Raw genomic sequence first — 22185 nt, 5'->3', positions numbered from 1 at the left:
TCATCATTTATTGATGTCTGCCATGGGCATGGAAGTGGGAATTGGCAGCACTCATGATAATCTATTTGACTTTTCTAGACAGCATTTGACTAAAGGCTCTCCAGGAAATAGGCCACTTCTACCTTTCCTGATCGCCCCACCCTTGGAGAAAGTCCTGGCTTTTGTTCATCTGATACTGTCCCTTTCAAGGCTTATCCTTTCATAGTTGATCTTCCCCTGCAGATTGTGAAGTCCTTGAGAGCCTGATATGTACCAGAATTATCTTAGTTTCACCCTCATTGCCTGACACATGAAGGGAAAGAGGTACTCTGTATGTGCTGGGCTTAGTGAATGGATGGCTCTGCCTACTTTTAAAGGCTTGTTGCAGTATGGTGGCCCCTTTTTAGTCAAAGTTCTATAACTGCCTCCCTTCACATATTCGTTTTTCCCTTACTAGAGGTTAACCCTTTCAGTCTTAATAATGTCACTTAATTTTATAGTACAAAGTACATCAGTTCCAAAAGAATAAGCTTGGTATCCTAAGTAAGTCACACATGTTTTAATATCCCATGAGAAGGCTAGTTTTCATGGAGAAAGTACAACAGTGGTCAACTCAGAAACACTCATTTTATTTTAGACAGCTTGCCATGCACAACTTCCTTTGCCTAAAAATCATTAATTTGTGATCTTGTGAGCCTTATCCAGATTGGAAATAAAACAGGTAGCCTTGCCAATGTGTAAAAAACGGTAAAAAAGATAACACAATTAAAGCAACTAGGAGTATTAATTTGAAGTACCGATATCTGAGAGGTAAGAATCGCAGCGGATTCTATCTAACTTTTATATCAGAGTTTCATGAAAATACTAAGATTTGTTTATCTCATTCATTTATAAAACTGTAAGATGCCTTCTCACTTGTTAACTTATCAAATATTTTTCAAGGGCCTAATCTCTGCTAGATGTGGCATGAGGCACACGAGGAGAAGGGAAGCTCAACACAGATATGGTTCCTGTCATCACTGAGACTATAGTCTAGGAATTTTGGACTAGCCCACACTCTGTTAAGTATTCAAAACACCTGAGAAATTCCAAACATGAGAGAATAATTTGCATCTGTTTTAGAGGCAAAGAATCTTTAATTAAATTCTCAATAAATTACTGAAGTAATTACTTACCATGTGAAGTTGGCAGCTGCTTACACATGGTAATAGTGCTGCACCAGGGCCAAAATATCACTCATTCATTCAGTTGAAATTTCTACTATGTCTCTTTTCAAGGAGAAGAACAAGGGAGAAGATAATGGCAAAGGTATTGTACCTGTAAGGCCCCTACATAAATAAGGTGTGTTACCTGTGGGAGGCAGCACATTAAGCCATTAATATCCTCCAACAGGAATTACTAATAGCCCACCATCCAGCAGAGAAGAGGGCCCAAACGAGGAGACATACATGGGATGGGACATGAAGAATTTGAAGACGTTTTCCCACATGAAAGGACTAGAGTAGCGAGGGAATTTGGGTGCCCCAAATAGAAAAGACCACAGGCAATTTTAGTGGGCATGGAAGAACTAGCTATAGAGGAAAAACAGAAACTAAAATTATCCTTGTAAAGTAGATGAACAAACAAATGATCAAAGGATTAGTAATCTGGGAGGAATTTAGAGGTTATTTCCTCCAACCACTCATTTCAAAGGTGAAAAATCTAACTTCTGGAGAGAAGTGATTGAACCAAGGTCACAGAATCCAGGCTTCTTGATAACCATGTTTATGCAAGTTCAGAGAATGGGGACAGAGTGGAAAATTATGGTATGTGGGAAGCCAATTTAACTTTACAAAGGGCTAGTCCTGAATGTGGGGCTAGCAACTCCTCCTGTATTTGAAACACTCATGGTAGTACTTTGTAGCTACGTCATGGTCAAGCTATTATGGAAGTGACAGCTTTGCAATTATATTCTCTGTGAAGCCTTTGCTCAAAGACACTCTCACCTCTTTTGTAGATAGCAATAATCATTTTCATTACTTGAAGGATTTAAACAAGCACAAACAAATCAGCTCCCCATAAAATTGCTTAAAAAAAAAATCTGTATCTGAATGATCTAGACAAGTTTTAAATTGTCATGCAATTCTGTACTGGTTACAAGTAAGGGTGAAAATCAGAATAATGCAAATGTTCATACCAATTTTGGAAAGGTCACACTATGCTACACAAAATTCAATCCTCCTCATTCTTATAGTAAATGCCAAGGGGCCTGACAAGCTGGGAAGAGAGTCAATCTCTCTGTGAAGCAGCAAAGCTGTGGGCTAGGTTTTATAATTTTGTTTTGACTTCATTAGTTCTCTCTTTGAAAAATAAAAAAAGGAAAATATGCATTAAGATAGTGGAACTGGAAAACTGCTGCAAAGGAAAGAAATTTACTCAAATCTTTCTATCTCTTGACATGGAAGTGCAGGAAGGATTGGAGAGAAGGGATGGGAGAAGAAGAGGCCAGAGAGGGGAGGGGAGAATGCTGTGACTCCTGGGGTAGTTACCAGGGAGACACAAGCTCCTGGGCCATCAGAGGCCTGCCTCTGCCTCAGCATTACGAACATTTGTTCCCTCCAAATGTGCGAGCCAGTTGATTAAACTTTATATCCAACTTGGCATAATTGAGCAATCTGCATGAGGGCTGCTTACCAATTAGACCAGACTGTTTTTACTAAGACTTCAACATGCTTCCTCCAAAAAAAGAAATTAAAGATAGCCAGATTTGGGGGTAGGTGGGGCAAATACAGATAACCTTAATCACATTTGAATCATTCATTTAAAATATTTATTGAATGCGCCTGCTCTCTGCCCAACAATCTGCTCGGTTGTGGGGACAGAGTTCAACAACTCAGCCATGGCCTTCAAGGAGCTTATTGGCCATAGGGCTGAAGGGCGAGTCATGGCTGAGAAAGAAGCCAATCACAGTCATCCAGGAGAGGCCACATAACTCATTGGTTAGTGTGTCCTCAATGGAGTCAGCCAGCTTTGGTCCAACTAGGCTAGGAGCTCAGCAGCCTTGAACCCTTGAACAATGAACTCAACCTCTGCATTTCAGTTTTTTCATCTACAAACAAGGGTGGACTGAGTTATAACAAATCCAATGCCTGAGATAGTTAAGATCCTAATGCTTACCTTTGGAGCAAGAGGATACATGGGTTAAACCAAAAAGGAGGAGTAGAAGCTGGCAGAGGATATCAAGAAGAGCAGCAGCCTAAACAAAAGACAGATGTGGTCGACCACACTGCGTGTTATGGAAACTGCATGTGGTTCTTTAATGACTGAGAGAAAATCCACAGAAAGGGAGGCCAGGAAGTGAAGGCGCAAACAGGGAGAGAGCCCAAAAAGGACCCGCTATCAATTCAATTGAAACAAGGGACATGATCAAGCTTGTACTTCAGTGAGATCATGCTGGGAAGATGGGACTGCAGGCAGACTGGAGACACAGAGAGATCAACAAGTGCACCTCTGCAGTGCTGGGGGCAGCCGCAGAAATGCCAAGGAGAAAGCACTTTAGGTACAGATTAGACTATAGAAGACCAAGAAGCACATTCCATTATGACCATTTGATTTCTGAATTAATAATTTGGGAAACTGTGGTCTCCAAATATTGAATTAAAAAAATACCCATGCATGGCTAAAGGAGTCTGCTAGGCATGGGAGAGGTGAGTTATGAAGTTAAGTTGAAGGGAGCCCAAGCCATTTACAGCCTAGTGAGGAAGATGTTGAAGTCCCAGTGATCTAATCACATAATTATCACAAAAATAATTATGATACATGGCAGAATGGGTGTGCCATTATAGAAGCATAGAGTAGGCAATGTAGGCATGCTGGAGTGTAAGGACCAGGACATACAGGAAGATAAAAGCACTTGAGATGGGGCTTATGGAATAAGAGGATTTTGACAGGTGGAAAGTTGAGAGAAGACATTCCAGTCTGCAGGGACACCATGACCAAGGTCAGAGAGGCACAAACTGAAGATTTTCAGGAATATTAAATAGTCCAGTTTGTCTGGAAAACTATTTCTAGCATGGTAGTCTTGATTATAAAAGCATTATGGTCTTCCCCCCCCCCCATCATTGATGTAATTAGTGACACCTTGAAGCGATTTTATTCTTTTCAAGTCAGTTCAAAGGCATTTATTGGGCAGCTACTATGTTCTGTGCTCTGTTTACAGTACCATTTACAAAAATGAACCAATCTCCAAAGGTGTCTGCCTTCCTGACATCAGTTTCCAGATACAGCAAATAACTTTGGAAGGAACCAATAATGGGTCTTGAATATTTATCCATGCCTTTAATATTCCCTCCTTTCTTCAGGTCCCTGGCAACAACATCACTGATTTTGCATCAGGGACAGTTGGAGGAAATAAGCAACTCAAGTCACATAATTTTACTAATTGTAAATGGCCGGTAAGCTTAGATATAGGGCCCAAGTTAAAACTCTAGAGAGAAATACTTTATGCCGATGAGCTGTCAACTTTTCTGGTTCTTGCTCTTATTTAGTCTCATAACTATAAGACAGAGTTGGCTCTACTTCAGTTTGGAGAAAACGAAGCCTCACATGGCTCCAGCTTAGAACTTGAGGGAATGAAGCAGGCTGCAGTAAGGGTACGTGGTTGATGACACCGGGGGATGGGGTGGGGGTTTGGATTATGTGCAGATAACCACCTCCATGTTACTTTAAAGTTGAGATGAGCATTTCATAAAAGTTTGTTGGGAGCAATATGTTGACCTTTCCTGAGTTGGAGCAGCTGACATCTAACCTGGATCTGAGCCAGGGTCAATGCTATTCTAAATGAGAAACCAGTTATCCCATCTGCACTGAAGGAACTTTTCCTGATTATTGGTTAAAGCTTTTATTTTCCAAGGCACTGAGTGAATTTAATTAATTTCACCACCACCATCCCCTCCTTAATAAATTCCTCCCACACGTGCATTCACTAGGAAATTGAATTTCATCTTTAGAAAACAACAGAAAAAGGACATTCGACTAAAATGAGAGATTAGTTTGTTGAAGTCCCAGTGATCTAATCACAAAGAAAATGTCTCTCCAATGGAAATGGAATGAATCCTATTAAAATGCAGATTCTGGTTCAACAAAACTGGAGTGGAACCTGAGGTTCCACATTTCTCCGAAACCCTCAGGTGATGCTTGTGGTGTCCCTGTACATACCTATTTGAGCAGCAAAGAGCTGAAAGACATCAAAATGTCATTCATTCATGTCTCATTTTGCCACTAAGTCCCTGCTGTAACCTGAGAACCCTTCTCAAGTGGACTTCAGTTTACTCTAGTATGAACTGTTCTCTAGTGTTCCTTCCAGCTCTTAAAAATGTATCATGTTCTTAAAGGTACAGGTCTAACTTCCTTGTATTAATGAGTGCACCCTATTGGCAGACTTACTGACCTCCTACTCTGATAGGTCAGACACAGAATAGGTACTGGCTAATTGAGTATGCACTAAATCAAACCCCTGCACTGGAAAATCAATTCAGAGAGAAAATCAGCTATAACATGCCATGCATGCTATAAAGCTGTTAAATAAAGTTGTTAGGACTCCACAGACATCTGGCAATCTGTGTTTTTGATGGCAGGTAGGAAGTGTGTCAACAGTCCCTGGGCCTTTCCTGGGACTGTTGACACTCAAATCCATTCCTTATACTTTCCTCACTCTATCTGATGGGGTGACATTACTTGACACTTCTGTGTCATATGGTTTCCACCCATAGGGGGCACTGGAGGAGACTGGCAGACAGGTGGAATGGAAACTCCCTGGTGGCTTCTCAGCCCTCCCTTCACCATTATATCTAATCCCCTATATTCAGTTCCCTCTGTTTAAAATGCCAGAGTAGTCTGTTTTCCTGGTTGGATCTTGAAAATGCTTCTGCAGGCTGGGTTTTGATTTCCTGTGGTTGTCAGTCTTCCTCTCTGCTTGGGCTATGCAAGATAGTGCAGGGACAGCCGGACAACCTGAAGCAGCTTGGACTCTGTCAGATTCCCAAAAGTGCCTGTAGTTGGGACTCTCTAGAGCCAGTATAACTGTAGCTCCAGGGCCTCCTGGAAAAGGAGAGCCACTGACCTTCCCAAGGGCAACCCCAAGGCCAGCTCTCCCGCACCAGACCCTTTCTGCTCAAGTTCACAACTCTTCAGAACTAGAAATTCTACGCTGAAGGACTGTAATAGCAGTAAGAACACTGTCCATGTGGAACCAGGGAAAGTAATTGGAGATCATCAAAATATTAAACTTCCCAGCTCTTACAAATAAGCCAACAGAGGTCACAGTTCTACTTCCCTTAGGGGGAGAAAGAAAAAAAAAAAAAAAGAATATGCTGCAGTGTGGTTATAGTTAAAGGGTATTTTTTTCTCATAAATAATTGTCTCATGGTTTTTGAAGCCTAATATACTGACTGAGGCAGTCATTGTAAAGAACACTTTTCCATCTGGGGACCAGGAGTATCTTGAGGAATTTCTAAGGCACCATAGGGATCATAGCTGAAGAAATTCTAAACATCTGTTTGGCTCTGCCAATGGTAACATGCAGACTATGGGAAAGCAAAGAAGCTCTTCTCTATCTCTGAGGTCTTCATGGTGTTCTCTTTCCCTCATCCACTCCTCAGTCCACTCATCTATATACAAATTCATCCAATGAGTATTTATTCAGTGCCTACTTTGAACCAGTCACTGGGCTGGGTGATGGGAATTAGAATGACGAGCAAAAGCAAACTAGGTCACTATACTCATGGAACTAGAGAATCAGATGTTAGCCAAATAAAGGCACAACCAATTGTAAAGGCACCACATGGCAAAGAGCTACAAAGGGCTGATACATGGAGACTCAAGCTGGGAAAGGTTTGTGTTTCTTGTGGGTCCCAGTGAAGAGGTGATTAGATGTAGACATCCTCAATGTGATATTTGTTTTCTTAAAATCTTATGGTTTCATAGCTAATGCATTCCTTTATGTACATTACCTTATTTTATTTACACACTGCAATGACAAGATTTAAACAAAGGAAACATGAGAATTATTTTAATGGACATTATTTCAGATAAAAATATGAGGAAAAGGATAAAGGCGTAAGGGTAAATAAGAGAGTGTTTTCAAGCCTCTGTTCTTCATTTATAAAAAACAACAACCTGGTGGTATTGTCTTCAAATGCTAGTGATTATCATCTCAAAAGACAGAAATAGTGCCACAAAAATATACACAAATTCTAGCATTCGAGCTGTGGTAGAATTTGGTTATACATCTAGTTTTGCTGAGGCATACAGAGGCAAAGCTATCATTGGAACGAAGGTGTCCTCTATACACACAGAAAAGAGCCTTAGCCACAAAGAACAGTCTCCAAAAGAAGCAGCTATAACTGCAATAACAAAGAATGCTTTTCACACGTTCTGAGTGTGGAATGGTTCAATAATCCTTTATCTGGTATCTTCAGGCCTTGCTCTTTTTACTTGAATGGCTTCAACAAAAAGAGGAAACAATAAGGTTGTTTTTAGGCTCTCTATTAAAAACTATACAAAGTAGGAATAAGAGAGGAAAAGTTTTGTTTAGTAAATATGCCTAGCTTCATGAGAATTACTGGTGTCTCACAGTAAATATTAATCAGCTTGACTGAATGGTTAGTACATTTACATGATGTTCATATTAATCGTAAGATAGGGTTACTCTGTTGGTATCAAATTATATTGAAATCTCACCTAACACAACCAAACTTTACAAAATAAAGTAGACATATGTTATATGTCTAAAAAAGGGATCTGAGATAGGTGGGGTGTTCCATCAGGTCACTCAGGTTTAAGGAAGATCTACCATTTTGTAGTTGTACCACCAAGAACATGTGTGTACATCACTGCCCCAGCCCAGAACTGCACACGTTATTCCTGCACATATTTCAATGGGCAGAATTAGTCACAAGATTCAACCTTACTAAAGAAGGCCTAGAAATTCAGGGAAACAAATAGGCTATTTGGTGAGTACCACCATCTCTGCCACTATAACCTATTTTCCAGAACTCTACAAAACTGATCCAGTAGGGAAGGAACTATTGTTGTCACAATTGTCCCAACCATATCAGGGCACAGAGTTTTCTTTAAATTCTCATTTTGAGACTTTACAGGGAAATGGAGTATAACAAACATTTCTTTAGCTCCTACCATGTTGAAAACACTTTGTATGACAGATACTGTAAATTGATTTAATCTCACTGTACTCTCTTTATGATGTGAATGCTAAAGAAAAAAAAGTATCCATCTTACCAGATTCTCTTGCAGCTATGTTTCTGGGGACATATTAGGTTCTGGCAGGTGTGGGTATGTGTATGTGTGTATTTTTCCCCCCATGAAATTTTAAGAGAGGAATAGAGTTAGAAATATCAATGAGAGAGAATCTTGATCAGCTGCCTCTTGCACACCCCCCACTGGGAATGTGCCCACAACCAAGGTACATGCCCTTGACCAAAAATGAACCTGGGACCTTTCAGTCTGCAGGCCGACGCTCTATTCACTGAGCCAAACTAGTTTCAGCAAAGTCAGTCATCTTTTGAAGATGGCACAACATAGCCATTAACAAATATTGCCAGAGAGCTTGAGAAAAGAGCTGCAAGAATTCTAACTTCTGGAGCTAGTGTTTTGTTTCCAGGTAACATGAGAAAACATTTTCCGATTGCCTGAATATTTAATAATATGGGAAGTGAAAACAAATTGCAGCACTTGGCCTACACTGAGTGTTTCATCACAAAAGTAGAGCAGAGGATTTTTATTTTAGGGGGGAAAAGCACATGGTAAGTGAAAGTCTGCCTACAAAGAATACGTGATTTGGCACTTCAGGTGAGAGCAATTTCACATTTAAAAGATTGTGCAGCCCAGAGTTTTGATTCCCAGTATTAGGGGTTTCTATTTAAAGTACCTTTTTGTATATATGTTGCTTTTTAAAAAAAATACTGATTTTTTTAGAGAGAGAGAGAGAGAAAAGGAGGAGAGAAACTTCAACATGAGAAAGAAACACCCATCAGTTGCCTCTCATACATACCCCAATCAGGGATTAAACCTACAACCTGGGCACGTGTCCTGACCAGGAACTGAACCAGCAACCACTTGTTATTGGGATGACACTCAACTAACCGAGCCACACCAGCCAGGACTATCTGTTGCCTTTTTACGGGTATTTCCCTGACAAACCAGGTAGGCATGGCCGGTCACACTCCATCCCCCAGCTTTGTCATAAAGGAAGAGGACACTCCCTCTAAACCTCTGTCACTTTCAGAGGAGAGAACAAAAATCCACCATCTAGTTCATTTTTTAGCTGCGCTGCCCTGTCCACTCCCTGCTGCACTGTCCTGGAGTGAAATAAACTCTCTTCTCTGAGCCTGTCAATGGTCACCTCTATATCCAGCTGGCATCACCGTGGCTAAAAGAATTCTCTGTCCAAACTCTAGATGGGGCATAGCACCTTTTATTAAGCAGAAACCTACACATCTTGATTTGGCACTGTCCAAGATGTTTTTCTCCAACAAGGTCAGGACATGAAGTGTTTGAGTTAACCACATTTTTCTTACAGCTAGTTAACAGTTGTCATATACATGTCAGAGCTATTTTCAAAAAGACAAAATATAATTACACTTCTGTGATTTTTTTTTCTATTTCTGCCTGCAGATTAATTCTCTGCCCTTCTCTGCCTTGTTCTGTGCTCCAAGATGTCAAACTGTATGTACTAATCAGTGTCACTCAGGCTTGCTAGCCTCTTACTTGCAGTTGTGTGCAGCCAATCAAAAGCATGGGCAAGACATTCTAGGGTGGGACCACTCCTCCTCTCTGAGGGCTCTAGTCCTCACCAGGCTTTGGTAAAGTGCTCCTTTTGCTCCTCAGTCCCATGGGTTGGAACAGCTTCCTGCCCTGCTGGGCCCTGGGTGCTTCTGCATCCATGGTTGGTTCCTTTAGCACGACCTGCTCTTCTGTAAATTGTGCCTTCATTAAACACCCCCAGCCAGCACTTTAAGAGTGTATGCTGGCAGGACCCTGCCCGACATCCTTGTCCTTAGTGAGGGATTTCTGTGTGGATGTTTAAGAATAGTGGCAAATACGAAAGGAAAACAAGCAATGCTGCCCTCCTTGTCATGTGTGAAATTTCAGTTAGTCAAGTCATACCCTGACTCCCATCTAGGACACAAAGCCAGGTGTGTGCCTGACCACAGCTGTATGTCCATGGATGACAGAGCAAAACTGGTTCTGAACTCCTTTTTCTGCATCCCTCCAAGCCCATTTTACCCTGAACTTCTGCAGATTCCATCTCTTATAATAAAATCTCTCAAATTCATCCACCTTCTCTTTAGCGTTCCTGTCCTGCTCCAGTAGAAACCAGGATTGTTTCTCATCTCAGGTTTTGCAATAACCCTCTAAGGCTTCCCCAACCTCCAGTCTTGCCTCCTTCCAGTCCATGCTTTACCGTGAAGCCAGAGGGATCTGTGTGATGCCATTCCACTGTTGCAGACCCTTCCCCCGTGAAACGGCTAAGCTCTGATTGTGACAACTTCTCCAGACTCTGGACACTTTTTTTCTGGTATGTATAGGTCATTCCAAGAAGACTGAACTTCTTCCAGTTCTTAACTATTTTTTTTTTCCTTGCTCAGTGCCCAAACTCATACTATTCCTTTTGCCCTTCCTGCCTTCCTCCCCTGCAACCTTTGACCTGGCCACCTTCTATTTCATTACTCGAGTCTCAGCGTGGACATCACTTCCTTAGACACTTCCTGTCCCCTCCAAAAGCAGAACTTGATTAGGCGCCTTCCCTGTGGGGAGCTGACATAGCACCCGTCACTTCCCTCGTCACCTTCCTGTGGTCCTGTTGTGTAATTGCTGGCGTGCTTGTACATATTCCCTACAGATGGTAAGCCATGTCAGGGCAAGAACTCAGTGCTGCAGCCTCAGCACCTCGCAAAAAAACCTGAATGGTCAATCCTGTTTAAAACTTGCCTAATCTTCCTGGCTTAGAGATTGAGAATTGACCTATGAACTAGGAGGTCACAGTTCGATTCCTGGTCAAGGCACATGCCTGGGTTGCAGGCTCCATCTCCAGAGTTGGATGTGCAGGAGGAGGCTAATCAAAGATTTTCTCTCCTCATTGATGTTTCTATATCTCTCTCCCTCTCCCTTCCTCTCTGAAATCAATAAAAAGACATTTAAAAAACTGTTTAAAACTTGAAATTAAAAAAAAGAAAGCGATCTCAACCAGGTTTAATACACCAGCAAGGTCAAAATTCCTATTCTAGTATTATTTTGTAACAAAGGGAGTATCTGTGAACAGACACAGGCCCTGAATGTCCAACTGTATGTGCAGCCCTCTCTGCCCTGACCCCATGCTCCACGGAGAAAAATGAAATTGCACGCATGTGTGAAAGGGAGGGCACCCCGTCTCTCTCCATTCTCTCCACCCAGTGGAAGGTGATACCTGCTTGAATAGAGGATGCCTGTGGGATAGCTTTGGGGTTATTTTCAGAAGCTTCATTATCTCAGCTGGAAAATCCTGGGGCAGCTTTCTGCAAACCAAATGGAGTTCAATTAATGTATCAAGAGCAAAGGATCAAGACCTAAACACTGAGAGTCAGCATTATCAAAAATCTCTCAACACCTTGATGGCTGAGTTCAACCACTTAAAGTGCTCTTAGAAGAGGGAAAACTGAGATTTTCCCGGAAAGAATCCTTAGAGGCACAAGCATGGGCGAAAATGAACTAATTTTATTATGTATTAATGAAATCACGGGGCCGTTCTTGGCGAGCGCTTTCCTCCACTCTTTCTCCCAAGGCTAACCAAAGATAGTTAAATTCCTTTTTTAAAACCAGCTTACCACTGCCACGGAAATCTTACTAATTTATCTCTCACTGATTAACAATGTATGATAATTAGGATGAATCCTGAAGTTAGTTTATCTTTGGAGGAAATGTTTCTTAAAAATAACAAGGTTCTAAAAATGTTGTTTAAGCTCATTAAAAGGAACCTTTTGTGCACTCTGTTGTACAAAAAGATGCACATTATGCAAGGCTGCGTGTTGGGAAAAACAATATTGGCTTGGTCATTCCAGTTCATCTCCTCTCCCTTAGAAGATCCCAGAGAGTACAGTGGCAGTGGTGGGAGCCTCTCCCACCTCCTTGGCAGTGCTAGGGATGTCCACCTGCTGGCTTAGGCCCACTCCCTGCAGGCGGACATCCCCCAAGGACTCTCCGGTTGCCAGAGGGATGTCTGACTGCCAGCTTAGACCTGATCCCCTGAAGAGGGGGCCTAAGTTAGCAGGTGAACATTCCCTGAGGGGTTCCAACTGCGAGAGGGTGGAGGCCAGGTTGAGAGACCTCCTAAGTGCATGAATTTTTGTGCACCAGGCCTCTACATATAAATAGGAGAAACTTCCAGACCCCAGACATGAGCCTGTGGATTGCTGTACAGATGGGCTGCAAAATGAATGATAAACACCCATTTGCTTTTTAAAAATATATAAATTTTTTGATTTGTAAACTATCCTCCTTTATTATTTTGGTAACCTTTAAACTTTTATTTAAAATAGCTATGAAAGGGAAGCATGTTACCTATTTTCTTAGGTCTGTTATGAATATTACAAGACATACCTCCTTACTTTGTCTCACTATGTACACCTAATATTATTGTTTAGAACTTTATTTTCTGTTTTGTTTTTTTTTTCCTGATTAACTCAGCCCTGAACTTCCCCTTCCCAATGACCTTTAAACAAATTGTTGAAATGTTATCATATATTTCACTTCCTACATTTCTCAAATGCAGAATGTGAGCACTGTTGAGTCAAACACCAAGATCATCACTTTTTTTATGCATACTCTTTTTATAGTAACTAGATAGTTCACTAGGGGTTGTCTAAGTTAGAAGCAAGAATAAACCGGCAGGTAGGTAGAGGTGATAGATGATTCATAGACAGATAGATACAGATGAATAATCATAACCATCCTGGTGGTTGGTAGAGGCAAGTTCACACATTCAAATGAAAGTGCTAGATTGTCCAAAAGATAATACCCATGGTTTGTTGCTCGTTTGCTTGTTTTAATTTTAAACATACTGGTAAAAGGTTAACTTATTTTGTTAATCACAGTTGATAAAATAGAACAAGTGACTTTTGTTCATGATATACATGAGGCTTCCAGTTCCAGCAAAATGGTATTCTACACAAATTCAGAAAACCTTCTGCTGTGAATACCTGGATATGCTAGATAAAGTATAAGACAAGAGCGAGAGCAAGAGTGAGAGCGAGTGAGCGAGAGAGAGCAAGAGATAAAACAAGTTTATTTGCTTGTGTTGTCATTTAATACTGAGCTTGTAGGAAGGGAAAGTAAACTCTCAGGTGTCAAAAAAGAGTGTGAGGGCAATGAAAACTAGGGCGGTGAGCATTCAAACTAATCACAAGGCATCCTGGGAAAATGGAGTGGGGGTGGGGTCATGGCAGGTAGTGGGTTGAGTAACAGTGGGTGGGCTGAGGACTTGAAGTTTGGAATACAGATGGCAGCCAAGGCTTTGCAATCCCTTGAGTTGGGAAACTGGAACTGAGGTTTTTGGGGTGTGCCAGAAATGTCAAAGGATGCGAACTTCTGTGAAAGAGTGTCTTACACAATAAGCCTTGCCTAACAGCTTGGGGAGATGACCTGGGCACTTCTCTCTGCTGGAGGGGAAAAACAAAAGCTTTCCCCTCCCCTTAAACCTAGATATGAGGATATTTTACTAGTAGACTAAAAGCTGCATTCATGCCAAGGTTATGTTGCCAGGAAGTAGAGAATATCTACATTAACTCTAATCACCACATCTATTATATGTGGTATTATTAAGCACATTTTATAGATAAGGAATCAGAGTGATTAGATAATTTACATAAAGTTAAAGGCAATAAGTGACAGGATTGGGATTCAAAGCCATATTTTCTAACTTCTACTCTAGAGTGTATAGTTAATTTGGGCCTCTGTTTTATTTTATTTTATTATTTTTTTCTAAAATATATATTTTTTATTTATTTCAGAGAGGAAGGGAGAGGGAGAGAGATAGAAACATCAATGATGAGAGAATGATTGATAGGCTGCTTCCTGCATGCCCCCTACTGGGGATCGAGCTCACAACCCAGGCATGTGCCCTTGACCGGAATTGAACCCGGGACCCTTCAGTCCCCAAGCTGACACTCTATCCACTGAGCCAAATCAGCTAGGGCTAGGGACTCTGTTTTAGGTATTTAAACTGTGTCCACTTACTATAGCACCATTATGCATTGATTTTACATTTTCCCTTTGTTTCCAAAGCATAAATGTTAATCATGATCTGTGGGCAATAGTTTCAGTAATGAGGCCATTGCAGTGTGTCCAACCAAGAATTAAGACAACAGAACCAGGAAGGCACATATTTTGTGAGCCCCTTCACAGAAGAGGTGCTTTTCACAAGGGCTTGCTATGGAGAGAGATTGATATAAGTACCTCATGGAGCTTCATTCTGGATGCACTAAAAAAGGAAATTTTCAATAGTGATCCAAGTGTAAAGCGTATAGTTGAGAACACTACATATGGTATATGTGTGTGGGTGGGAAGGGAATAATGTGCCCCCAAACACTGAATTTTTCACATGTGCGCCACAGATAGGGATGTGCTCAGTTTTTAAAGAAAGGTTGTGTCCATAGCTCCATAATTTAACCATGAAGGCGCAGAGTGGCATCAAGTGATGGCATACATAGTCATGACAAAAGCTTTATACACCACTCATTCTGGTCCATCTGCTGTCAACCCAGTGACAGGTTTGATTAATAGATTGCCCCGGTTTCCTTAAGTCTGCTCAGCCTCATAGGATAGAGCGGTGCTTTGATTTATTCTCTTACTCCTAAGGCTGTTTAGTGGAAGATTTTTTAAAGAGAAGTTTTTGAAATGGTAAAAAGTACCAAAAATGGACAGATCGATGGGCCATGTATCATTTATTGACATATCGTATATTTGTGAATGCCTGACTTGTATCAAGCAATGTTCTAAGAAGCTGGGATATTAAAAGGAAAACATGGGATGCTCCAGAACTCATGGGTCTTCTGGCTTTAAGAACTGGGAAGTCATCCCTAACTGGTTTGACTCAGTGGATAGAGCGTCGGCCTGTAGACTGAAAGGTCCAAGGTTCAATTCTGGTCAAGGGCATGTACTTTGGTTGCCGGCACATCCCCAGAAGGCGGTGTGCAGTAGGCGACTGATCGATGTTTCTAACTCTCTAATCCTTCTCCCTTCCTCTCTGTAAAAAAAAAAAAAAAAAATCAATCAAATATATTAAAAAAAGAAAAACAACAACAACAACAACAACAAAAAACTGGGCAGTCAGTGGAAGATAAAACATCGCCTGTCACATGGGGCGCCATCATGGACAGATAGTAGAGTGGGACCTGTGCTCCACCTGTGCTTCACAGGTGATGAGGAGGCAGTCCGGGAGGCAAGTGAAGGACATGTACAAATTGTTTAAGGGTTGTTACAGCACAAAGGATAAGATGGGGAGGAGCTGGAGACTTAGGGAAGATCCAAAAACACCTCAGGGGTTTGTATGCAATGCTGGGGAGTTTCTACATTACTGAAAGTGATTAGGCATCATTTTGACCAAATGGATGAGTTTGGATGGTTTCACATTCCTTTGGCCAGCTGGGCTTAGGGTAGCTGGTAGGGGGAGGGGAAGGAGCAAACTAAAAACAGAGTACCCTGTAGGACATATGTCCAAATGGCTTGGAGGACGGAGGATGTGGCTAGAAAGAGGAGCTGGATATGAAACACAAGAGATATTTAAGAGGTAGAATTAAAAAATAAATCTTGTAATCATTGACAGCCACTGGAAATGACATATTCTTGTGGATTCAGTGCCTGCTGGGTGACCTTTTTTTATGGAAAGAGTAGCAATCCTGCCTGCTGTTCTATTTGAGAGATTGAACAGGAGAGATTTTAATACTAACTATAAGTAGCTATGTGTCACCAACTAAGGGCATTAGTCCTACATGGTGTGGCATTTGTCATGGTTTTAGCATCCAGGAGACCATTTAGTCCTGGCCACGATGCTTATAGTTCAGGTGAGCAGGTGCTCAAGTTGAAGGTAATGGGGGGGCTAGGAAACTGGACTTGCTGTCACGTGGGCATGGGTTTGAATCCCAGGCCTACGATTTGCTTCAACTCTCATTTCTGAACTGTTTCTTTGCCTATGAAAAAGAGATTACTGATCCCCTCGGGTGGTTATTTTGATAAACAAGACACTTGCTTAAATTCATGCATAAGTGGTAGAACTAAGATTCCATCGTGGAGAGAGCAGACTCCAGAGTCCACACTCTCTCTTTTCCCTTCTTTCTCTTTATATTTAATATGTGCATTATTTTCATGATTATTACTGTTTTTAGAAATGCCACAATTTTTTAAAAATATATTTTATTGATTTTTTCACAGAGAGGAAGAGAGAGGGATAGAAAGTCAGAAACATTGATGAGAGAGAATCATCAATCAGTCGCCTCCTGCACACCCCCTACTCGGGATGTGCCCGCAACCAAGGTACACGCCCTTGACCGGAATCGAACCTGGGACCCTTCAGACTCTATCCACTGAGCCAAACTGGTTTCGGCAAATGCCACAATTTCTAAGGTTCATTTTATTACCGGAAGTTGCTATTTTCCCTTTGACACGAGAGTTATGACATGGAGAGCTTTTATGAAACCATGAAAATAAGCCTTCTGTGCTTTGGTTTGGTTATGTGCTTTCTAGTTTTATTCCACTATCATCAAAGGACATTGTTAATGTTATTTCTACTTTATGAAATTTACTGCATGCTTTGTGGCCTAATCTATGGTTAGTTTTGTCAACGTTCCATGTGAATCTGAAAAGCAAGTGTATTCTTCATTATCAGGATACAAAGTTCGTGATATACTAAGATCTCCGGTATTAAGTACCTTATTATATTAGAAATATATATATTTCTTTGAATACTCACTTGAGGATATACCCTATATAATCGTAGAGAGAAAGAAAGGGGACCAAGGAATGAGAGAGAGAGAGAGAGAGAGAGAGAGAGAGAGAGAGAGAGAGAGAGAGAGAGAGAGAGAAAGGGAGAGAAATAGAGAAAAATGGAGGGAGAGAGAGTCTGATATGAGAGAGGAATACCCATAAGCTTCCTCTCATATGTGCCTGGATACATGCCCTGACCAGGAAGTGACCCCACAACCCCCTGGTGTACAGGACAATGCCCCAACCAATCAAGCCACCCAGCCAGGGCGGGTCTTCTCTCTTTATTTACCTTTTGTCCACTTGCCCTGTCCTTGGCCTGAGAGTGGTGTGTGAAATGACCTCATGTTAGTAGTTTCTATTTCTCCTTGAATCACCTGCAGGTCCTGCCCTAAAGGTCACTGCTGAGTCATTTGATATATATTCATAGCTGTTGAATACCCCTTGTGAACTCTGGCCTTTAGCATAGATTGGTCCTTTTCTGTCTTGTTTTGTCCTTTTCAATCTGCATTTGATCTGTCATATACCAAGATCAAAACTGATGCTGTCTGTTGCTGTCAGTTTGCATTTGCTTTGGATGTTTTGTCCATCCCTATATGTTTGCCTTTTAAAATCACCTTGGGTTAGGTGTGTCTTGCATTCAACAGAATCCGCATTTCTGACTAGTACATTATCCTCTGCCCAGTGCGCAAATGGAGTCCCTTAAAATTTTGATCTCTCTCTCTCTCTCTCTCTCTCTCTCTCTCTCTCTCTCTGTCTCTCTCTCTCTCTCTCTCTTTTCTTTTCTTCCTCAATGGAGGTGAAGACTCACCTAAGTCCCTGATATGTGTATTTTTCCAGTTTCATTAGGAATAATAGACAAAATTATATTTAAAGTATATACCATGGTGGTTTGATATACATATACATTGGAAAAGGTTAATTTTATTATCAGAAGTTTTGGAACTGTCTGGTCTAAAGTCCCCTCCTGGACCCTCTGGCTTAGCAGGGTTGCCATTTCAGTCCTGCCTGGCTCTGCCTTGCCACCTGGGAGGCCCCACATACAGTCATTACTGGGGGCCTTAAGGAACAGTGAGAGAAAAGTTTAAAAATGCATTCCCTCGACTGGCTTGACAGAATAAAGTTTTCAATATTTGAACTAAGAAATTATGGCTCCAAAAATATTCTTTAAAATATAGTTAAATGCCTTGAAGAAAATGTTATAAGATATAAGTCCACAGGTGGAAGGAACCTGAGGAATCATTTCTTTAATCTCTCTCTCCACTGCACTAATCATTTCCGTGACACCCCACTAGTTTTCTAGCCTCTGCGTTTTTCTGGCAACAGTAAACTGATTCTGTCACCCCACTCAAGACATGAGTTTGAAGCCCAGCTAACCCATCTATTAGCTATATGATATTTGGAACTTCTAAAAGCATTGAATCTCAGTTTTTTAATCTACATAGTGGGGACAAGGATAGAAACTCAGAGGGCTGTTAAAAGGAAAAAGTGGGGTTCAAAGACTAGATAGACCATTGAAAAACATACCTGTGGGCTGGGCACACCTGTGGGCTGCCACTTTGCAGTCTCTGATCTGAAGTCATTAGCATAATGCCCAGCACAAGATAGGCACTCAATAAATTATAAATTCATCAGATCTGAAACCTTACACACCAGGCTCTTAGGAGAAAGGACATGTCTGATAGGGAAGAGGAAACTCAGAGGAACCAGGACACGAACTGTAGGCCCAGGAACGTGGCAGAAATTAAAGGGGATACACACCAGAGGACAGATGGAGGTGGCTCATCTAAGAATGCTGTCTCCTTACTCTGACTAATCTTTTGCTGCTAACTGATCTCTCTCTCCTATAACTGCTGATCTCCCACCCTGTATAGATGTAACTGGCATTGAAGGGGTGGGGGCAGCAGGGCAGCCCTGCAGCTGGCTGGAGTTCGAAAGGCTTCCTTGCAGCTTCCTTAGAGAGAGCTTATTAGGAAGAGAACAAGAACAGCATTGAGCAGCAAGCCAAGGAGGCAACATGTGCCCCGCCCCCATTCCCTTCGGCTTTTCCCCATCAACTGCAGCACCTCGCCAAATATTCCCGACGCGGGTGGGTTGCAGCTGTTCCACACATGTTAGCAATAAGGGCCAGTGGCCGTTCCTATTTTTAGCGTTTGAGTGTGGATGCAAAGGTCACCAAGACCCCCCACTGGCTGGCTCACATCCTCTCTTTTCTCTGCATAGCTCTTCTTTTCCTCCAAGATGCATGCTTTCTGTTCAGATGAGTTAAAGAAAGGCTTTTGAGGGGAGAGAGACCCCCAAGTATTTGCTGATCTTGGCCTGGGCGCCTTACAATTGCCATGGGCTGGGTGACAGGGCTGACCTGTGGCCTGACAAGTCGCACACAGACTTTGCAAGAAGCACCCCACACTTGGACCAGAACCACTCTTGCCTATCTCAGGCACAAAACAAGGTTTAGAGTAAAAAATAATTTCACATATCCCCTCCATGTGACTCTCCAAATACACAGCAGAGGGCACTGAGGCCCAGAGAGGCTGATTTGCTTATTACTACCATGCCTTAGTAATAAATGCTATTATATCTTATATTCATTAAAGGCTTTCCTGTGCTAAGCACTTCCCATACACCCCCCACCCCCCACCCCCGCCAATCCTCACAGCCCAGTGAGGTGCATATCTCAATTATTCCCATTTTATAGATAACAAAGTGGAGGTTTAGTGGTTTGAGAAACTTCCCCAAAGTCCCATACGCTGACTGTGGCAGACCCAGAGAAGAACACTTAGGAATACACCTCTAATTCTTCATCTCTTTCCACAACCAGAACTCAGGCTGCAGATTCTCCATGAGGATGAAAGAAAGGAGGAGGAAGGGTGGACCACGAGAGGGAGGGAGGCCCGACTTGAACACACACACACACACACACACACACACATTGTCTCAGCACTGCCCTTCCAGGCTGTTCTTTGGAAACTACGGAGCGTTTTCAGAACACGAGCACAACCCTGGCAAGGGACCGCATGAAATTTCAGCAGCCGAAAAGCTGCAGAGATATAGAGAGCTTTGGTCCTCTTTACCTGTTCTCTGGGTCGGCCAGGGCCAGACTCCGAGTGACGTAGCACATCCTGAGGGGGATGTTCTTCCGGTCTCTGTGGAAGGAGAAGGGCTGCGAGGACGATGATGCCAGAGGGTCCGAGGAGCCACTCCCTAACCGCGGGGATTCTGGCGGAGGCGTTTCCCACCCAATCTCCGACACAGGGGAGCCTTTCTTCACGTAGGGTGTGGCTTCTCGCATGTACTTCACTGCAAGCAAAAAAAAGAAAAAAGACAAGAAGCTCCTTTAAGTACCTCAGGGTGAAATGTGTGGAAAATTTGATTGCATTTAGACAAGCTCTTCATGCTGGGTCTCTTAAATTCTAAACAAGATTCAGAACTGTTCCTCGCATAATAGCTACCCTGTTATTGAAATTATATACCATCGTGGTTTTCAGAGCCCGCTAGTATGATGACCTGAACGTGAGAATTACTTGCAGCTTTTTCCAGCTAGGACAACTTCTATCTTTTCTGACTATAACGTATTCTGGGAAATAGGCTGGAAAACAAATGGGCAGAGGAAGCATAACTTAGACATAGGGACTCTGGGTAGCCACATTCACCATCCATTTCATCATTTTTCTGTTGAGAAACCACAGCAGGCTTTTTCTAGTTAATAGTGCTAAGAACATATGTGTAAAAAAAAAAATTGCATAGAACACTTATTTTCTATAGCAAAAATACTAGTTGGAAGAGCTGAAAACGGGGACAACCTAAGTGTTAAAAAAGGACAGATTAAATAAATTGGAAGACATCCATATTTTTAAAATGAGATCTAGAGATGTTGATGTAGACAGACCTGTAATGCCTTAGCCAGTTTGGCTCAGTGGATAGACCATTGGCCCTTGAACTGAAGGGTACTGGGTTTGATTCCCGTCAAGGACACATAACCTCGGTTGTAGGCTTGATCCCTAACCCTAGTCAGGGTGCATGTGAGAGGCAACCAATTAATGTATGTCTCTCACATTGGTGTTTCTCTTTCCCTCTTCCACTCTCTCTAAAAATCAATGGAAAAATATCCTCCGGTGAAGAATAATAATAACAATAAAAAGATCAGTAAGGTCTATTATTAGTTTTTAAACGAGAAGAGAACAGAACATATACTGTAATCTTTTTATGTGTAAAGTAAAACATATATATGCTTGTATGTCTACAACTATTGATATTTCTGGATAGGAACACAAGAAAATATTAACAGTAGTTAGCTCTGGGGAGAGGAAAAAAGTCAAGATGCTAGAGAAACAGGCCTTTACTATTCCTTTATTACCCTTTGTACATTTTCACGTTTAGCCATATGCATCTATTACTTTACAAAACTTAAAGGAACAAAAAGAGTTTAAGAGTTAAACAGACTGAAGTTCTGCTTTTGGATTTTTTTTTGGTCTTAAGAAGTTAGTTTCCTATTCTAAATTTAAGCACCATGTAAGTTAACAGGGCAATTAGATTCTTAGAACATGCGGCATCAACTTCCTTCTGTGGCTCATGATCTGGTTCTCTGCTGCGTGGGGAGAACTTGGCTATTATTACAAAATAGAGACCCAGTACACGAAATTCATGCATGGGTAAGGTCCCTAGTGGCTGCTGGCTAGGGGTGCCTTCCTTCCCCCAGCTGCTTACTGCTGCCATTGCCACTGCTGCCTAGGGGAAAGGCCTCTCTTCCCCTGGCCACCTGCCATTGCTGCAGTCGCCAGCCCTGCCCCTGGTCAAACTCCTGGTCTATGGGGAAGTTTGCATACTAGGCTTTTATTATATAGGATGGCAGTGGATTGGAATGGATGCAAGCTAGGGGGCATTTTCTCTAGACCTTAGATGATTCAATTCTAGAAACTACCGTGTTTCCCCCAAAATTAGACATCCTCCGAAAATAAGACCTAGCGCATGGAAAGATAAGACATCCCCTGAAAATAAGACCTAGCGCAACTTTGGGAGAAAAAATTAATATAAGAAACTGTCTTATTTTTGGGGAAACAGGGTAGTACCTTCACTGTGCAAGACATAGAGCCAGGCCTGGCCAGTGTGGCTTAGTGGTTGAGCATCCAACTAGGAACCAAGAGGTCAAACTTTGATTCTGGGTCAGGCACATACCTGGGTTGTGGGCTCCATCCC

At 41.9% G+C, this 22185-nt stretch overlaps 1 protein-coding gene across 1 annotated transcript in view; it reads right to left on the bottom strand.

Annotated features, from left to right (window-relative positions):
* Positions 1-22185, bottom strand: part of SNTB1 (syntrophin beta 1) — a 187964-nt gene that overhangs the window by 76528 nt on the left and 89251 nt on the right. Inside the window, exon 2 of the mRNA XM_084864974.1 lies at positions 20064-20289. Coding sequence (XP_084721100.1) covers positions 20064-20289 — 226 coding nt within the window. The remainder of the gene's footprint in view (positions 1-20063; positions 20290-22185) is intronic.

This window comes from Pipistrellus hanaki (genome assembly GCF_964339955.1).
Source record: "Pipistrellus hanaki genome assembly, chromosome: 17".
Lineage (NCBI taxonomy): Eukaryota > Metazoa > Chordata > Mammalia > Chiroptera > Vespertilionidae > Pipistrellus > Pipistrellus hanaki.
This window is presented reverse-complemented; position numbering and strand designations above follow the sequence as displayed.